This window comes from Chiloscyllium punctatum, chromosome 9 (assembly GCF_047496795.1).
Source record: "Chiloscyllium punctatum isolate Juve2018m chromosome 9, sChiPun1.3, whole genome shotgun sequence".
Taxonomy (NCBI): Eukaryota; Metazoa; Chordata; class Chondrichthyes; order Orectolobiformes; family Hemiscylliidae; genus Chiloscyllium; species Chiloscyllium punctatum.
Window position 1 is genome coordinate 112,274,255 of NC_092747.1, and position 20,069 is coordinate 112,294,323.

The following is a 20,069-nucleotide window of genomic DNA, read 5'->3' on the forward strand; positions in this document are numbered from 1 at the left end:
GGCAATAATTGTGATTTTTCGATAGTTGAGCTGAGTTGAATTTAGCTTCAACTCCCATTGAAAGGTTCCAAAATGACTGTTAGAGAAAAAAAATGATATTGCTTGAAGAAAATTATATTAGCGTATTGCTTAAAGATGGCAGAAGATATGAAGGTATTATAAACGGACGACAACTGCAAACATCCTGAGTAATCATCAAACATTGACAGTGGCCAGGACATAGACACCAACCAAGCTGTGTGGGAAATGGGGTCTATTACACCAATCGCAACGCTGTCTGTGTTTCAAGAGCTTTGCATGTCAAGCAGTGCAAAAAGACACTGTGTATAGAAATTTAGTTCCACAGAGGCTACAAAGGGATGCAACCAAACAAAAAGCATGTGAAGCAAGCAGACAGCAACAACACAAACTACTGAAGCAGGACAATACAAACACAAGTGTGTAAATGAAGTTAGCAAAAAGACTAACCAGTGTTAAGATTCAGAGTGACAAAACCTCCAAGCAGAAGACAAACAGGCTTTCCACATTGTGCATATAGCACATTGCATGAACAAAATCAAACAGCTAAGAAAATTGGCAAATGCATATTCCTATAATCATTCAAAATAGGAGCAGGCATACACCATTCGGCCCTTTGAGTCAGCACCATCTTTCAGTCGATCATGACTCATCTGTTTGTGTTTCAAGTTCCACATTCCCAATGCCCTTAATATCCTTGATTCCACTGCCTGACAAAATTTATCCACGTGTATTTTAAAAGCATTCGATAACCAGCTACCAATGCCTACTGAGACAAAGAGTTCCAAAGTCACAAGATCCTACGAGGGAAAGCAATTATTTCTCATCTCTGTCTTAAAATGGACTCAGCCACAAGGGAAACATCCTTTTGATGTCCATCTTGTTAAGGTCATTCAGGATGTTACACACTTCAAAAAAGGAACCCTTCATCCTTCTGAACTCCAATGGGTACAAGCCCAGCCTATTCTCATAAGACCACCTGCTCATTCCCGGTATCGATCTAGTAAACTTTCTCTGAACCCTACCCAAGACATTTACATCTTATTTAAATAATCAAGACATGGATCTCACCACTGCCTATAAATTGGAGTATAAAATCCTTATTTTTATGTTCAATTCCTCTCATAATAAGAGATAGCCTTGTGCTGCACCTGTATATGAATGTATTATTACTCATGCATGAGAGATCCTAGATCCCTCTGCACCACACAATCCACAACTGTTCTCCATTTAATTAACACTCTGTTTCTTTGTTCTTCCTTCCGAAGTGAGTAACTTTACATTTTTCCATATTATACTCTATCGGTCAACTCACTTAACCTATCTAGATCCATCCTCATCTGCCTTATGTCTCCTTCACAGTATAAGTTTCTATCTATCTTGACATTGTCTGCAAATTTAGCTACCATGCCTTTGTTCATTGCAAAAGGTTGAGGCCCCAGTACAGACCCCTGGGGACTCCATTTGTCACATTCCACCAACTAGACAAAGATCTATTCATGCATATTCTCTGTTTTCTGCCAGCTATCCAATCTTCTATCCAAATGAATGTGTTAACCACTACACCATAAGCTTTTGCTTTCTGTATGGGTTGTGAAGGGGCACCTTAGTCAAAGCCTTCTGAAAATCCAAGTATTGTGTGATAACAGGCTCCACAACCAATGGTACTCCTTCAGAGAACCCTAGTAAATTGGTTAAAAATGATTTCCTTTGGATGAACTCATTCTGAATCTTCCTAACTATCTTGGGTTTTTCTAAGTGCACTGCTATTATCTTCTTAATGATCGATTCTAACACATTCCCCATGACAGATGTCATATTATCAAGCCTATAGTTTCCTGTTTTCTGTTTCCCTCCCTCCTTGAATAGAGGGGTTATCTCCCAAGACTGAAGTTAGCACGGAAAATATTATAGTTACTCTACCAGCCAGAATCCAGAATAATAAGGATCTGGGCCACTGGAAGTCAATATTACAACGTACGATGGCAAAGTTAATTGTATATAATGGGACATTCATTCCTCCTAGTGGTACATTCATAAAATGCAGCTGTAACAATTCTGTATGAAGACCAAAAGCATTCTATTTTGTGGATGTGAGTATACCACCAATACCAAGAGTATAGGCATGCACAGGTCTCAATATTGTGACTATCCCTGAGAATGCCAAGGTACCAATTGTAGCAGAAATGGCCATATTGAGTCAGTCTGGGACTAATGTAAATATACTCAGGCAGATTCAACACTATCAGAAACTTCAAAGGGGATGTTGTACTGCACCTCAGTGAAGATGCAATTCTGTATCTCCCAGAAGGTGAAGTGTTTATTTACAAGAGAAGCTTAAACGCGAACTCGGTTTTATGGAATGTAGTGGTGTAATCCATTGTATACATCAAAACTCAGGTTGGTGCGGTTCTATATGGGTACACTAAAGAAAGATGGCACAATCAGAATATGTTTGGTCCCAAGGCCTGTCTCAAAAGAGACGCCAACAGAAAATTCCAATATTAAAGGAACTGAATGCCAAATTCAGGAGATTTCTTTTTCTCTCTGAGCTGAATGCCTAACATGGATTTTGGCATATCCCCGGGATCACTAGGCACAGAAATCTCAAGAAATCACTACTTTAGGACAGCACATTGTAAAGTTACTGCTAGAAGATATCACTTTCAGAGACCAGCTTTCAGTCTATCCGTCAGTCAGGATGTATACCGGCAGCATATGGACAGAACGACTGGAAATATTTCTGGATATCCATGAGTTGCCAATGGTATTGCAATGTTTGGCAGAACCAAAACACAGGATGACCAAAATCTACATTTAGGCAAAAGTGAGGACTGCAGATGCTGGAAATCAGAGTCTAGATTAGAGTGAGTCAAAAAATGTGGCACTGGAAAAGTACAGCAGGTCAGGCAGCATCTGAGGAACAGGAGAATCGACATTTCCTGATGAAGGGCTTTTGCCTGAAACATCGATTTTTCTGCTCCTCGGATGCTGCCTGACCTGCTGTACTTTTCCAGTGCCACACTTTTTGACTCTGATCTCCAGCATCTGCAGTCCTGATTTTCTCCTGATTCACAATAGGAATTGGGAGAATTCAAAATTAACATTTCCCAATGGTAGAAGCTCATCATGAAGGTCTTGTACTCAACAGCAAGAGATATCAAATCATCCTTTGGCTCTATCTATTAAAGATATGGGTTTAATTTAGTCACAACCCCCACCCTCACTTCCCCTCACTACCTGCAATGCCTACCCTCCTGGGCAAGGTCGAAGATGTGTGATACATGCCTACGCCACAAGGCAAAGAGGATCTGCCTAGATGCTTTGGACATTTAATTTCCTAATGCCACACATATCAACCTTTTCTGGCACAGTGTTGATGTTAAAAGAGTGCTACAGTATTATGACCCAAGGAAAAGGTCTCCTGTAGGTCAATGCATCCCTGTAAAGGCTGGGATTGTGTATCGTGCAAGATGACAAACCAGTTGCATTTAATTCAAAAGTCTATCTCATGCAAGATCCAATTTTTTCTACATTGAACATGAAACACAAGCTCTGGTTGTTAGTATCACAAAATTGCATGCCTATTTGTTCGATAAGCAGTTCACAGTGGAAGTTGAAAAGTGTGGTGTTGGAAAAGCACAGCAGGTCAGGCAGCATCTGAGGAGCAGGAAAATCGACGTTTCGGGCAAAAGCCCTTCATCAGGAAACATCGATTCTCCTGCTCCTCGGATGCTGCCTGACCTGCTATACCTTTCCAGCGCCACACTTTTCTGACTCTGATCTCCAGCATCTGCAGTCCTGATTTTCTCCCAGTTCATTCAATCACAAACCACTGAAAATAATTTGGTACAAACTGCTGACAGGTGCACTATAGTGACCTCTCATCAAAGTACAGGGATGTGACTTCAACATCTGCTACAAACTTGGCACCAAAATGGCTACACCTCAGGATATGGGCTTAATGTGACCAACACAGAGCATGTTTGGAAAGCAAGTTAAGACAACCCTACTAAGTCATCACCTGCCCCCAGTTCTCAGAGGTACAAGATATACTTCTCAAGTAAAAGGGAATAAAGATAGTGTGCAGCTGCCTAATCTGCATGAAGCACGTGCAGAGATTACCTGCTGGTTTCCTGCTGAAATATCCAAACTGTGCAGTGAGCCTAGATCCTACAAAGTCACCACATAGCAATATTGAGGAGAAACAGAAGCCAACTCAAAGAACTGTACTACACTCTGATTGCACATTGCAAAATAAGCTCGCGTAATGAAGATCTGAGTATCATCAGGACAATAATCAACATGTTAACATGACAAGACTCTAGCACATCTATGAGCCGAGAACACCCAAGTGTGAAGTCTCCATCTCTGGCGACATCATTACTTATCAACACACCTTTACATCATATAGATTCATAGACTCTGAAACACTTAAACACTTTAATTATTGTTTCTGTGTAAAAAGTTTTGCAGTTACTCTAATGTAAATATATTTTCGCTCAACTCATGCAATTTTATTTTGGTAAAAGAGAATGCTGTGGGTATATTTTTTAAATCCAGGAAATGTGGGCTCTGCTGGCTAGTCTAGCATTTATGGCCTAATTATGGCCTAATTTCCCCTGGAAAAGGTAGGTTGATGACCTGTCTTCTTCAACTGCTACAGTCCATTTGGTGTAGATACACCAACAGTCATAGGGAGTTCCAGTACTTTGACCCAGTGACCCTGAAGGAATGGTGCTATATTTCCATGTCAGGATGGTGAGTGACTTGGAGAGAAACTTGCAAGTGATAGTATTCACATGTATCTGCTGTCCTTGTATTTCTAGATAGTGGCAGTTATGAGTTGAAAAATTTGGCTAAGCAGCCTTGGTAAATTTCTGCGGTGCATCTTGCTGATGGTACGCATTGCTGCTATTGTGCAACAATACAGAGGGAGTAAATGTGTATTAATGTGGTGCCAATCCAGTCACCTGCTCATTCCTGGACGTTGTCAAGCTTCTTGTGTGTTGTTAGGGCTGCTTTCATCCAGGAAAATGGAGAGTATGCCATTATACCCCTGACACGTGCCCAGTAGGTGGTGGACCAGTTTTCAGGAGCCAGAAAGTGACCTACTCACTGGAGACTTCCAAGTATCTGACCTCCTCTTCTAACCATAGCATTTATATGGCTAGTCCAGTTCAGTTTCTGGCTCATGGCAACCCCAGGATGTTGATAATGGGGGATTCAGTGATGATAATGCCATTGAATGTCATGCTTCTCTCTTGCCGGAGATGGTCATTGCCTGGCACTTTATGTGAGATGATATTTGTCACTTGTCTGTCCAAGACTGGATATTGTCCAAAGTTTACTGCATTTGGACATGGACTGCTTCAATATCCAAGGAATCACAAATGATAATTGTGCAATCATTGGCAAACGTCCCCATTTCTGATCTCATGATGGTGGGAAGGTGACTCGTAACCCGAGTTAGTGTTCTTCGTGTGTTGATGCTTTAGCAGCTGTGTTGATTTATGAGCTTGAAGTGATAATAAGCCAAGGACAAGTACGTAAACCACATGAACAACTGCCATAAACAGCCCAGCAGAAACCATGCTAACAGGATGTTGCACGTGCTGTAATCTGTCACTACGAGCTGCATTCTAAGTTGTTAATAAACATGCTTGCGTTTTTCAAGTAAACTGAATTCATATTATTCAATCAATGTTACTGAAAACACAGCACCTGGCTTATCTAGTGATGTTAAAGCCCCAGCGCCAGGCTAACACTTCTTAGTTTAAATATGAATAGTGTAGGGCAAGACATATATAGTCGTGAAACGAGTGGACTCCAGTCCTGGTGATTTAAGATGAAGCCATCCAAAGTAAGCATGAAGTCTGCAGGGATTGAAGATTAGTCTCCAGGATGTTGCAGGGGGAGGGGGGGAGGTGGAACCAGGGGACAAAGAAATAATAAGGTAGAGATGTTTTTTAAAAATGTTTTTCGTTTTCATTGCTGGCTTTGCCTCCAGCAGGGTATTTTTACTTTATGAGATAATACTTAGGTTCGCTCCCGTAATATTAAAACAAGACATGGGCAACAAATTACTAAAACAGATGTTCATTGCAGCTTCTGGTATATGTATATTGTAGTCATGGACACATCAGTTAATACTTAGCTATTCAGTTACAAATAGTAGCTCATTTCCTTTAGCACGTCATGTCTCAAGTGGCCCTGGCTAAGATAGAGTCCGAGATTGGGTCACATGCTCTGATATGGTGGTGAAATCAGGAGCCTATCTCTGCATACTAACCGTCAGTCATAACACAACCGCAATAACAATATTGGAGACAAGGAGAAAGTTTGGTTTCACTGATTGGATGATTTCTGATAGTTAGCTTCTGGGTGCTGAGGATGGAACTGTTGGCTGGCCAATGATGAGAAAATTGGGTGGGAAAGCAGCAACTGAAGGAGAAGATCAGGAGATTAAAATTCTAGGAATGCACATGACCAAAGTTAGCAACACCAAATATATATCCAATGTTGGACAATTTCACCAAATTGAAAATATTTTACATTTTAATTCCAGATTTGATTTTCTTTGTTCTCCACTGGCTGTGGAGCTGAGAGTTATGTCTGGTCACAGACAAATGGCTGTAATTCTGATCCAACAATGATTTCAGCACCAATACAGAAGTGTTGCAAATGTTGCTGCAGATATGTCAGAATCCCCTCTTGAAACCATTCGTAAACAATTACTCTCATTGGAAACTTTTCCGAACAGTGTCCATGAGTCAGAATTTTCCATACATAAAAAGGAAAGTGTGTGTGCAACCTACATTAGCCTATTAAGGCAGAGAGATCAATTAAGTAGTATTATAGTGCCATCCAGCAAGGCAGGATATAATGGCCTATTCTCCTGCCTTCGCCTTGTAACCCTTTCCAATCAAGAATCTGTCTATCTCTGTCTTAAATAAACTCAATGAGTTTGCCTCCACAGCCCTCAGTGGCAATGAGTTCCACAGATTGACCATCCTCTGGCGTAAAACTTCTTCCTCATCTCAGTTCTAAAGAGTCATTCCTTCACTCTGAGGCTGTGCCCTCAGTTCCTCATCTCTCCTGCTAGTGGAAATATCTCACCATGCCTGAAGATCAATTTGGAGATGCCGGTGTTGGACTGGGGTGTACAAAATTCAAAATCACACAACACCAGGTTATAGTCCAACAGGTTTAATTGGAAGCACACTAGCTTTCAGAGCGCCACTCCTTCATCAGGTGGTTGTAACATAGTTGGTTGTATCATTGCTATCAGAACATAGCTGCACGGTGGCCAGGCTGGGGAAGCATGGTGGCTCAGTGATTAGCACTGCTGCCTCACAGTGCCAGGGACCTGGGTTCAATTCCAGCCTCGGGTGACTGTCTGTGTGGAATTTGCACATTCTCCCCATGTTTGTGTGGATTTCCTCCCACAATCCAAAGATGTGCAGGTTAGGTGAATCGGCCATGCTAAATTGCCCATTGTATTCAGGGATGTATGGGTTAGTTGCATTAGTCAGGGGTAAATAAAGAGTAATAGGTTGGGAGAATGGATGTGGGTGGGTTACTCTTCAGAGGGTCAGTGTGGACTTGTTGGGCCAAATGGCCTGTTTCCACACTGTAGCCATTCTATGATTCTATGTTGTGTTATGTCTCACAATTAGCATGCAGCATATCCTTAAGAGATATACACATTCTATCCAGGCACCTCAGTATTCTGTAAGTTTCAATGAGAGAAATCCACTCATCCTTCTAACCCCCACTAATTACAGACCCAGAGTCCTCAACCTCTCTTACCAAGCACTTCATCTCCGAGATCATTCTCGTGAACCTCCTGGAGACCCCCTCCAATGCCAGCCAATCCTTCCTTAGAATGTAAAATTGCCTGGAAAGAAAAAAAAATACAACTATTTTTATTTATTTAGCACCTTTCACAGCTTCAATTTCCAATTGTGTTTTGTGGAACCTATTGTGTGCAAGTTGGGATATAAATATAACAGTGACCAGGTTCAAAACCAGTGCTTTGGAGATCATGAGGTTATGAAAGGTGTGAATGAAATGCAAATCTTACTGTCAATCACATCTCTCTCTCTCTCTCCCTCTCTGTGCTTCAAGCAGGAAAGGCTGGATGGCTCACCATTTCCAACTATACTTCCACATTCTATCTGTATTCTCTTAGGATAACAAGCCAGTGTTTGCTCAAATTGTTAGCACGATAGATACTTACTTTTGCTCATTAAATTTAAATGAAAATAAAATAATTTAACAGAATTATTTTAGTGTAAGTAATATTAGAATTTGAACTGACCCTGCTTAGTCAGAAATTGATCTCTTTTTTAGGAAAAGCTTCTGACTACCTCAGTCCTGGTTTTAATACAATGACGATACATCCATTATACATCCTATGTTTGATAAAGCCACCCTAGGGAACATTTTGTGACTAGGACTTTCAGGCAATGCATGGGGTGGAGTTTCTAGTTGTTCACTGGTAGGATATATTCATGATTGAAGCTCAAATCACATAGAATCATAGAACCCCTACAGTGCAGATAGCAGCCATTTTGCCCCATTAAGTGTGCACTGATCCTCTGAAAAGCAGCTTGCCCAAATTCACACCTTCATTCCCCATCGGATACCTGTAATCCCTCATTTACCGTGGCTAATCCACCTAGCATTCTGGGTGCTATGGGGCGATTAAGCAGCCCACCCACACCCATACCTCCATTCCCCCCTTAAACCTGTAATCCCTCATTTACCGTGGTTAATCGACCTAACATCCAGGGGGCTATGGGGCGATTTAGCATGGCCAATCAACCTCAGACAAGAGAAATTACCTGCTATCCAATTGCAGCATTAGGAAGCAGGAAGAAGCCATTCAGAGCTTTGAGCCTGTTTTGCCATTCAAATAGGAGAAGGATTGCCTCCACCCAGATCTGTTCCATGCTTCTTAATCTCCTTACCCCACATAAATCAATCAATCAGATTTAACATTTTCACATTGAACCCCCTCACTCCCAACCGCCACCAACAGTTTTAATTTTGGGTGGGACAGCAGGGTGAGTTCCAGATACCCCCTCCCATTTTGCATGAAGAACTGCTTCCTGACATTACTGCTGAATGGCCTCACTGTTATTTTATAGCAACTGCACACTCCCCCCCCCCCCCCACCTTTGCTCTGGACTCTTCCCCTACCCGCAACATCACTGTCAGTGAAGCAGTCCAATATCCTTAACATATTGTGAAACTAAAACAATGGCCAGCTGAATTTTCATGGGTTCTACACTAATATGGTTGTGAAGAGTAAGTAAGAGAATCAAGGGCTATGGGGAAAAGGCTGGAGAGCAGAATTGAGGATTATCAGATCAGCCATGGTCTCATTGAATGTTGAAGCAAATTTGATGGGCTGAATGGCCTATTTCTGCTCCAACATCTTGTGATATTAATGATTCCTCAAAGGAATTGACATCTATTTATGAGTGACAAGAATCCATTGATAGACCTCTGCACAGCCTGTTTCTTCCTGCTCACAATAGCACATGGAACAGGTGCTGGATTTGAATTGATGTTAGATGGCAATTGCAGGAAGAAAACATTACGAAAGGGATATTTACTTGCATTTTTATAATGCCTTTTGTGAATTCAGATCTCTTAAATATTTTATAGCCCATTAAATGCATTTGGACTATACTTACTGCTGTAATTCGGAAGTACTGACCCTCTGACAGTGCAGCATTCCCTCAGCACTGACCCTCTGACAGTGCAGCACTCCCTCTTACTGACCCTCTGACAGTGCAGTGCTCCCTCAGTACTGACCCTCTGACAGTGCAGCACTCCCTCAGTACTGACCCTCTGACAGTGCAACACTCCCTCAGCACTGACCCTCTGACAGTGCAGCATTCCCTCAGTACTGACCCCCTGACAGTGCAGCACTCCCTTAGTACTGACCCTCTGATAGTGCAGTACTTGCTCAATACTGACCCTCTGACAGTGCTGTACTCCCTCAATACTGATCGTACGACAGTGCAGTACTCCCTCAGTACTGACCCATGACAATGCAGCACTCTCTCAGTACTGACCCTCTGACAGTGTAGCACTCCCTCAGTACTGATCCTTTGACAGTGCAGCTCTCCCTCAATACTGACCGTCCGACAACACAGTACTCCCTCAGTACTGACCCTCTGACAGTGCAGACTCCCTCAGTACTGCCGTCTGACCGTGGGAGAGGGTGAATAGGTTAGGCTGTTTTCCCCGGGAGCATCAGAGGCTGAAAGGTGGCCTTATGGAGATTTATAAAATCATGAGGGGCATGGATAGGATAAATAGATAAGGTCTTTTCCCTGGGATGGGGGAGTCCAGAAGTAGAGGGCATAGGTTTAAGGTGAGAGGGCAAAGATAAAAAAGAGACCTAAGGAGCAACTTTTTCGCACAGAGGGTGGTACGTGTATGGAATGAGCTGCCAGAGGAAGTAGTGGAGGCTAGTACAATTGCGATATTTAAGAGACATCTGGATGGGTATGTAAATAGGAAAGGTTTGGGGGGATATTGGCCGGGTGCTGGTAGGTGGGACTAGATTGGGTTGGGATATCTTGTCAGCATGGACAAGTTAGACCGAAGAGTCTGTTTCTGTGCTGTACATCGCTATGACTCTGTGACTTTATGATCTCCTGACAGTGCAGCATCCCTCAGTACACACCCTCTGATAGTGCAGTACTCCCTCAGTACTGACCCTCTGACAGTGCAGCACTCCTTCAGTACTGACCCTCTGACAGTGCAGCACTCCCTCAGTACTGACCCTCTGACAGTGCAGCACTCCCTCAGTACTGACCCTCTGACAGTGCAGCACTCCCTCAGTACTGACCCTCTGACAGTGCAGCACTCCTTCAGTACTGACCCTCTGACAGTGCAGTGCTCTCTCATTACTGACCTTCTAGAAATGCCGCACTCCCTCATTATGAGATGGTCAGTTTATAGAATAGAGGTTTATAAAGAGGTTATAATAGGGGCTTGTAGCACACAAACAACTGAGTCAGAGGTGAGAGTGACTGTGAGTCACAGAGTCATGGCTGGCACATATATTGGAAAAAAACATCCCATTGTCTGAACATCTTTTCCGCTTTTTAATGAGTCAATGCTCAGCTCTCAGTAAATCAATGTCTCACTGTAATCTCACCACAATTTCTTGTTGAACTTTTGCTTCTCTCTGTTTGATGTCTTTATATTGTCAGCCAGAGAATGACATTTGTTAACGAGACAAACAACTGATACCTTGTATCGATCCAGCTCTTTTAATGTAGCAAAATTATCACAAGTTATTTTATAGGAGTGATTTTCAAACAAAATTGAACCGGATAAAAAGACATGTGACTGAAAGTATGGTTGAAGAGATACATTTTAGGAGCATCCGAACAGAAGAGAGGTTGTTCGAGGGATTCAAAGAGGGAATCTCAGAATTTAGTGTTCAGATACCAGACAATGGTAGAGTGATAAGTAATGGGGATGCTTGAAGCCAGAATTGCAGGATCATAGTAATCACAGAGGATTCTAGGATTGAAGCAGAATACAGAAACAGGGAGCGGTGAGATTTGAAAACTATGTTGAGTATTTTAAAATATGGCATGTAACTTGAAGGGGAACTCACTCATGCAAAAGACCTTCATCAGGAGTTTCCTGTTCCTCAGATGCTGCCTGACCTGCTGTGCTTTTCCAGCACCACTCTAACCTTGACACTAATCTCCAGCATCTACAGTACCCACTTCTGCGCAGTATTTATAAGGCTAACCCAGTTAACTTTCCAATTATTGTTTGTATTTTTGGATGCCATTTTGTAGCACTGTATGAGTCGTGTCTAATGGAAATGGTCTTAGACTGGAAACTTGGAAAGTAAGAGTTTAAAATCCAACAGGACAGGTTGTTGAACGAAATGAGTTTGTGTGTGTGCGTGTACCCATCGCCCTTGGATTCCCAACCTTTCCAGATGGGGTCGCCAGACGCTGGACTCTCCAACACCGCTGTGAGCAAATACAGGGAAAGAACCTTAGGGCATTAATGGCACTTATTTGAACACTTTCCATGCTGAAATAAAAACGTTTAGAATTGGAGAGGAGGAAGTTTTGATTGACAGTCAGGAAACATCCTGCTGTTGAATGGAGAGTGAATTTGGTCATCAATTATCCATGGAAGACAGGGCATCATGAGAATGGACAGGGCTGGCAGCCAGTGGGAAGTCGTGTGATAACACCTCTCGCAACATTTCAACACAAATAAAAACAGAATACTGGAGAAGCTCAGCAAGTCTGGCAGCACCCGTAGAGAGTGAAATGTTTCAAAAAATAATGGAGACATGTAAGAAGAGTAGTGTAATTATCACAGGTGGTTTTAATCTGCACATTCACTGGACAAATCAGGGGGGCAAAGATAACATGAAGGACAAATTTGTAACATATCAGTGATTGTTTCCTAGAAAAGCATATTCTATCAATCTACCCAGGACCAGACTGTTTTCAATCTCGTGATGTGAAATGAGGGAGAATTAATCAGCGAGTTTACAGTTAAGGATCCTCCAGGGTGAGGCGATGACAAAGCAAAATTTCAAATTCGGTTTGAGGGAGAGCAACTCAGCTCTCAAAGCAATTACCTCAAATTTAAAAAAGGGCAATTACAGAGGTGCACGGAAAGAGACTTTTAAGGCAAACTGCAAACATTAGATGAAGGAGAAGGTAACTTAATGAGCAGTGGCAGATATTTAGGCAAATATTTTGTAACGCTCTGCAAAATAAATTCTGGTCAAAATGAAGAACTTGATGCAAAGGACAAACCATCCATGGCGCACACAGGTAATCAAGGAGCATATCCAATAAAAAACTAAGACACACAAAGCAGCCAGAACTAATGGCAGGCCAGAGGATTTGGAATTTTTAGCATCCAGCACCAGATGACTAAAAAGCTAATGAAGAGAGAGAAAATTGATTAAGAAAGTAAATTAGCAATAAATATACAATCAAACAGCAAAAGCTTTTTGGATGCATAAAAAGAAAGTAAGTGTGGAACACTTTAAGGATTTAATTGGGGGATTAATTAAGTGGAACTGGCAATAGGTAGTAAATTTAAATCAATATTTTGCGTCAGTCTTTACAGTGGAGAACTTTATAAATATCTCAAATATATCAGGGAAACAAGTTGCTAATGAGAGGAAGCAGTCTATCTCAAGGGGCAAAATATTTGAAAAACTATTGGGAGTAAAGGCAAACTAATCACCAGGATCTGCTTGTCTGTATTCAAGGATGTTAAAGGAAATGGCTGCTGAGATAGTGGAGGCATTGGTTGAAACATTTCAGAACTTACTGGAGTCAATGAGGGTCCCAGTAAACTAGCAAACACTAATGTGACACTCCTATTCGACAAAGCAGGGAGATGAAAAGCAGGAAACTATAGGACAGTTAGCCTAACATCTTTTATAGGGAATATGCTAGAGTCCATTATTAAGGAAGAAAAAAAAAGCAGGACATTTAGAAAGGTTTAACACAATCAAACTTAGTCCATATGGTTGGATGGAAGAGAAATCATGTTTGACAAATTTACTAGAGTTTTATGAGGATGCAACAAGTGAAGTTGCTAACAGGAAAACCAATAAATTTAGATTTCCAGAAGGCGTTTATTATGGTTATTATCCGAGTTCGGAGCTCAAGGATTTGGGATAATGTATCAGAATGGATTGATGATTGGTTAACACACAAAAATCAGAGTTGGGGCTAATGAGTAATTTTCTGGTAGGAAAAACATAACCAGTGAACTGCTATAAGATTAAGTCCTGTGAGTTCAATTATTTACTATATTAAAAGGCAAAGAGTAGTGTATCAAAATTTGCTGATGATACAGATATAGGTGATAAGATGTGCTATGAAGTGGTCATGAGGAATCAGCAAGGGGATATAGAATGGTTGAGTGAGTATGCAAAAAACTTGGCAGGTGGAGTTTAATGTAGGAAAGTATGATGTTTTACACTTTTGCACGGAGATTCAAAAGGCAGCCTATTATTTAAATAGAGAGAGAATCCAAAAAAGTGCAGCACAGAGGGATCTGGGATGTTCTTGTGTATGAAACACAAAAAGGTTAGCATGCAGTGCGGCAAGTAGTTAAGAAGACAAATAGCATTTTAGCCTTTATTGGTTAGAGTTATGCAGGTTGTGGGTAAGGTTGCACCTGTATCACTGTACAGTTTTGGTTCCCATTTTTAAAAAGGGATGAACTGGCACTGGAGGTAGTTCAAAAGAACCTCACGAGACTGATTCCAGGAAAGAAGAGGTTGACTTATCAAGAACAGCTAAACAGGTTATACCTTTGCCCATTAGAGAATAGATATTGAGAAGATGTTTGGGGAGTTTTCAACTTGGGGTGTGGGGGGGGCGCATAATTAAAGAATAAAGGGAAATTCATTTAAAATTGAGATGGAAAGGAATTTCTTTTCCCAGAGGCTTTTGAATGCCTGGTGTCCTTTAACACAGAGTGCTCCATAGGCTAGATCACTGGAAGTATTTAAAGAGGAGGCAGATTTTTGAAATATCAAGTAGTTGAGATCTGTGAGGAGCTGGCATGAAAAGAGAGTTTAAGTCTGAGGCAGATCAGTCATGATCTTCTTGATCCATCTTGCACCCGAAACATCGACTTCTTCATCTCCTGATGCTGCCTGGCTGGCTGTGTCCCTCCAGCCTCCTGATGCTGCCTGGCTGGCTGTGTCCCTCCAGCCTCCTGATGCTGCCTGGCTGGCTGTGTCCCTCCAGCCTCCTGATGCTGCCTGGCTGGCTGTGTCCCTCCAGCCTCCTGATGCTGCCTGGCTGGCTGTGTCCCTCCAGCCTCCTGATGCTGCCTGGCTGGCTGTGTCCCTCCAGCCTCCTGATGCTGCCTGGCTAGCTGTGTTCTTCCAGCCTTCTGCTTGTCTACCTTGGAATCCAGCCTCTGCATTTTTTTTGTCTCTAACCAATGATCTTGTTGAATGGCAGGGTGGGCTTGAAAGACCTTCTCCTGCTCTTGCTTTTTATGCTATTTGCTTTTTACATCCCACTTATCTCCTTCAGCCTGTCTCACTCTTTTTCTGACATGTGTACCTGTTCTGGCCCTGCCCAGTTCAGCACTCCTACATTTTTGAGCTTCTGTTAATCACACAACAAACAACCGCAATCTCCATTTCATGTTTGTTTTATGACTTTTATCTCTCATCAATCCACTTTCTTTTGCCTGAATGCAACAGAAGATGAAAGCGAAGCGAGGTTATGAAGGATGTGAGATGCTTGCAAAACAATTACTGAGCTGCAGCCGTGCGAAGGTACAGGTTCTGAAGAGCAGAGTGGAAACAATGATCGGAGAGAGTACTGAGGTGGTGAAACCTTTGCTGGTGGGACATTGTTGTGGGGTGGTTTCAGAACAACCTATGAGCATCATCCTCCCACATCCTGTTCAAATTCAGTACAGAAAGACTAGGTAAAGGGCACAACTTTCAAATTGCACATTTGGAAAATACATCTCACAGATTGCACACTTCAGGTTGAGGCTTGGGAGTTAAATTAAGAAGAAAAATAATGTCTGCATTTCCTACTGGAATGGATCTGTTTCTGGAAAGAAAAAGAGCAGCAAATGTTTTAAAGATACAAATCCTCAATTTATTGTTTCAGGTGGCGTTCAATAATAATTTTGTAAGTCTGCATTGAACATTTCCTCACTCACAGGAGCTTATACAGCTAAACAGCACAGTTTATTCAGTGTGAAAGGTATAGTACCGTTCAACAAGGACAGCATTCAGGCCATTATTCCCATGCCAGCTCTTTCAAAAAGTGATCCTAATAGCCTGGCTCACTTGCTCCTTCTTCCCAGACCCACAGAGATTTCCCTCTTCAAGTAGTTATTCAATTCCTTTTGATAATTATAAATGCAAAAACATTTAAGGGTTGAGGGTTGATCGTGTAATAATTTTTAACACACTCTTCTGTACCAAATCAAAACTTGGACACAATGATCAATGAGCTAACTAAATTGCTCAAAATAAATGGATTGTTAGGATTCAATTTTTATTGATTTATGAGTAGTTGATTTTGAACAATAGCTTGCATTTATGTAGCTTCTTAAATGCTGTAAAACATCTCAAGAGACTTGGCATGGGAAAGGCTCAAAAAGTTGATATCAAGCCACATACTAGGACTATTGATCAAAGAGGTAGATTATAAAGTGTGCCTTTAAGGAGAACAGTGAATTGGAGAGTGGGAGAGAAAATCAGCATTGCGAAGGTCCAGCCACCAGTAATAGAGTGATAGATATTGTGGATGCAAAAGAAGTTAGCTTTGAAGAATTGCAGAGATCTTAGAGTGTTGTGGATAAGATTACAGAGAGGGGTTGGAAGGCGGGTTTTGAAAATAAAGCTAAAAGATTTAAAATAAAGCTTAAATTTATCTTGGCAGTTGTAATTTGACAACAAAGCTGTACTTGTGCACTTTTATTTCAAGCATATCACTCTGTCTTGTTTTTTTTGTCCCTGCCACTGACCCCAGACCACTTCATTGACAGCCACACCCAGTCCACCGCACCCCACCACTGGTTATCAGAGCTCTTCATCTTGAGCAATTTGTACAAGGAACTGCACACCACAATCACCACTTTTAAAATATTTTCCATCTATTATTTACCAATCTCTCTCCTTAACAGCCTTCACCACTGATACATTAGCTTATCTGCTTGATGATGTTTTGACCATGACATAACAAATCAATTGTCAGAAGACAATAGGAACAGGAGGAGACCTTTAACATCTCCCCTGCCCCTCCCCCCCCATCCGCCAAGCCTGTTCTGCCATTCAGCTAGATCATGTCATGTCCCATTGTACCTCTTCTGACTTTAAATAAGATATGTTAACAAATGGTATCAGCAAGAAAAATAAAACATATGAATTTTTTGCATGAAAAATATCGAAGATTTGTGGGTTCTGAGGAAAACTGTACTCCTCAAGATTGAAAGTAGTGAAGTTGCTCATTTTAATACAGCAAAAAGGTTTGCTTGTGGTTCACTTCAGTTCAGATGCTGCTTCAAAACATAGTTAAAAATTACACAACACCAGATTATAGTCCAACAGGTTTATTTCGAACCACTAGCTTTCAGAGCACTGCTCCTTCATCAGGTGATTGTGGAGAATAAGATTGTAAGACACAGAATTTACAGTGTGATGTAACTGAAATCACCTATTGAAAAAGACCTGGATTGTTTGTTAAGTCTCTCATCTTTTAGAAGACCATGTTGGTTTCAGTTCAATTCTTCAAGTGAATTACATTTTACTTTGCTCAAAAACTGCATGAATCCATGTAAGATTCTATAAATCCATTTTTTAGATTAGAATCAGTCTGACCATTGTGGCACGGACATCCTCACAGGGAGCTAACACCTTCAATACCTTATCTGGGCTGACATGCCACCAATTGTTAAAGTTCACTTGAGAATGTAATTTTTTTTAAAAAGTTTTGCGATTTATGAAAGAACTGAAACCAACATGTTCTTGTAAAAGATGAGAGATTGAGTTGCTTGCTGGGCAATTTCAGAGGGTAGTTAAGAACAGACCAGGTGAGGGAGACAGATTTCCTCTCTTAACAGTATTGGTGAGCCAATAGGCTCTTACAACAGTCAATGGTAGATGCATGGACATCATTACTGGGACTAGTTTTCAATTCTCAAAGTTATTAACTGGATTCAAATTCCTGTATGAGATTTGATCCTATATAAAACATTAACCTGGAACTCTATATTGCTAGTTCAGTGACAAATAGTGGATGGGGACACAGTTACAACATTTACAAGATACTTCTGTAAGTACATGGGTAGGAAAGGTTTGGGCCAGGGACAGCTAGATGGGACTAGTTTAGTTTGGGATTAATTTCGGCATGGACTAGTTGGACTGAGGGGTCAGTTTCTGTGCTGTATGACTCTATAACTCTATGACATTACTGCTACAGCGCCATCTCCAATTCACAGTTATTCCCCAGTATCCAATCTTCAAATCAGGACACTTGGCAATATCGCATCGCAGTCACTGCCTGATGTCCAATCCAAGAGAAATGGTACTTCTTTGTCTCTTCTGCTTTTGCCTATCACTTTCTCACTGCTTTTGTCTTCTGTTCCTGTTATTGTCTGTGTCTCCCTTTCATTTTTTTCACTTCCCCACCCTCACCTTCTCCCTGATTTTATCTTGCTCTATCTCTGGCCCTGCTGCTTATCACTCTTTTTTTCCATTTTCCCCCTGTTGCTTTCTCTCTCATTCTCTTTACTCTTTCCTTCTCTGTTATCCTGGGCCATTTCCCCAGTGTGAGGAGCAGTACTGGGGAAATGGACAGAAAGAGGATGAAAATCTACTCCTGGTCACACCAAGCGGCACAAAATCAAGGGGTGATTGTGGTGACAACAATGCACTCAGTTTGTAACAAGCATGTTTTTCACATTTTAAATTAGCATAACTGAAAAACATCTGAATTTTTCTTTTACAGAAAATCCTTTGTGTTCAGTAAGAGTGGGATATCCAAGGGCGAAATTAAATTGTTCTACTGGAGACCGTCTGACATTGAACTGTACTGTTGTGTATTGTAAAGATATCGAATTGACTGCACATTGGTGTAAAATTCATTCAAATAGCTGTCAGCCAATCAATAAAATAACAAAATACCAGTTAACGGATACCAATGCTACAGAGCAACAAATGCTTGTAGTTTACACAATCTCTTCCATCAACTTGACTGACAATGGCACCTACCGATGTCAAGCTTATCAAAATTCTATAACAGCAAAGGGACACTCCATCAGTGTGAATGTGTTTGGTAAGTGTTGATACTTGTGTGACTAAGAATACTTTTCAACTGAAACACTTTTCCTTTGCATTTAAGGAAAATAATTTAATTGCATTTTTCATGTTGCCTGAAAATTCAGTGAAGCGGAACCCGAGGAATTGAAATGTTGCCAGTTCAACTGGAGCTGTGTCTCCGAGCCCATAACCTCAGCAACACCAAACAAAACAGCTCATCTTTGTTACCTCCAGACTCAATTATTCCAATGCATTCCTGACTGGTCTCCTATTGTCCACTGTCTGTAAACTGGAACCCATCCAAAACTCTCCCCCTCCACACCAGAGGCTGTTTACCCCTCGACTCCTGTGCTTGATGAGCCATGTTGGCTCCCAGTCCAGCATTTCCCGTTGTTCTTTTCAAAGGTCTGCATGGTCTCACTGACATTACTCCAGTCCCATATTGCTCCAATATCTCTGTATGCCTCAAATATGGCCTTTCCTGCACACCTCCCCCAAAATTGCATTGCAGAACTATTGGTGCCTCTGTGACCCCTTCTTAAATCTTTCTGACCCTTTATGCTCTCTTTCCTCCAAGCAAATTTTGAGAAGGTTTGTAGCTCAGATTGAGGTTCTGGATGAAGGTTTGCTCGCTGAGCTGGCCAGTATAAAGTCAGTATTAGTCATTTACAAAATACCTTACAAGAACTGTAAGAAGTATGAGAAACAAACACTACATTGGACAAACAGGCAGAAAACTAGCCACCAGGATACATGAACATCAACAAGCCACAAAACAACATGACCGTCTCTGACTAGTATCCTTTCATAAAGATAAGGAAGGACACCACTTTGACTGGGACAACATATCCATCCTAGGACAAGCCAAATAGAGACATGCATGAGAATTCCTAGAAGCATGGCATTCCAACCAGAAATCTATCAACAAACACATCGAGTTAGACCCCATCTACCTGAGAAAAAGAACAGGAAATGACATCACCACAGGGGAAATCACATCACCAACCCAAAGAAACCCAAACATATAATTAGCAAGCAAGAATTATTAGCAGTGCTTTGTGCGGAGACCCTCTGAAGATGTTACCTAGTAGGGTGATGAAACATCTGGAAATAAACCTTCCAGCTCAGCAAGCAAACCTACATCTCTTTCCTCCTTTTAGGCATTTTTTAAAACATGCCTCTCTGACCAAACTTTCACCATATTTCTCTTGAA

At 41.4% G+C, this 20,069-nt stretch overlaps 1 protein-coding gene across 2 annotated transcripts in view; it reads left to right on the top strand.

Moving 5' to 3' along the window:
- The window catches only part of LOC140481604 (B- and T-lymphocyte attenuator-like), a 61,215-nt gene that overhangs the window by 25,169 nt on the left and 15,977 nt on the right, over positions 1 to 20,069 (top strand). For both annotated transcript variants that reach the window (XM_072578072.1, XM_072578073.1), the window contains exon 2: positions 18,546 to 18,872. In XM_072578072.1, the coding sequence (XP_072434173.1) occupies positions 18,546 to 18,872 (327 nt within the window). The remainder of the gene's footprint in view (positions 1 to 18,545; positions 18,873 to 20,069) is intronic.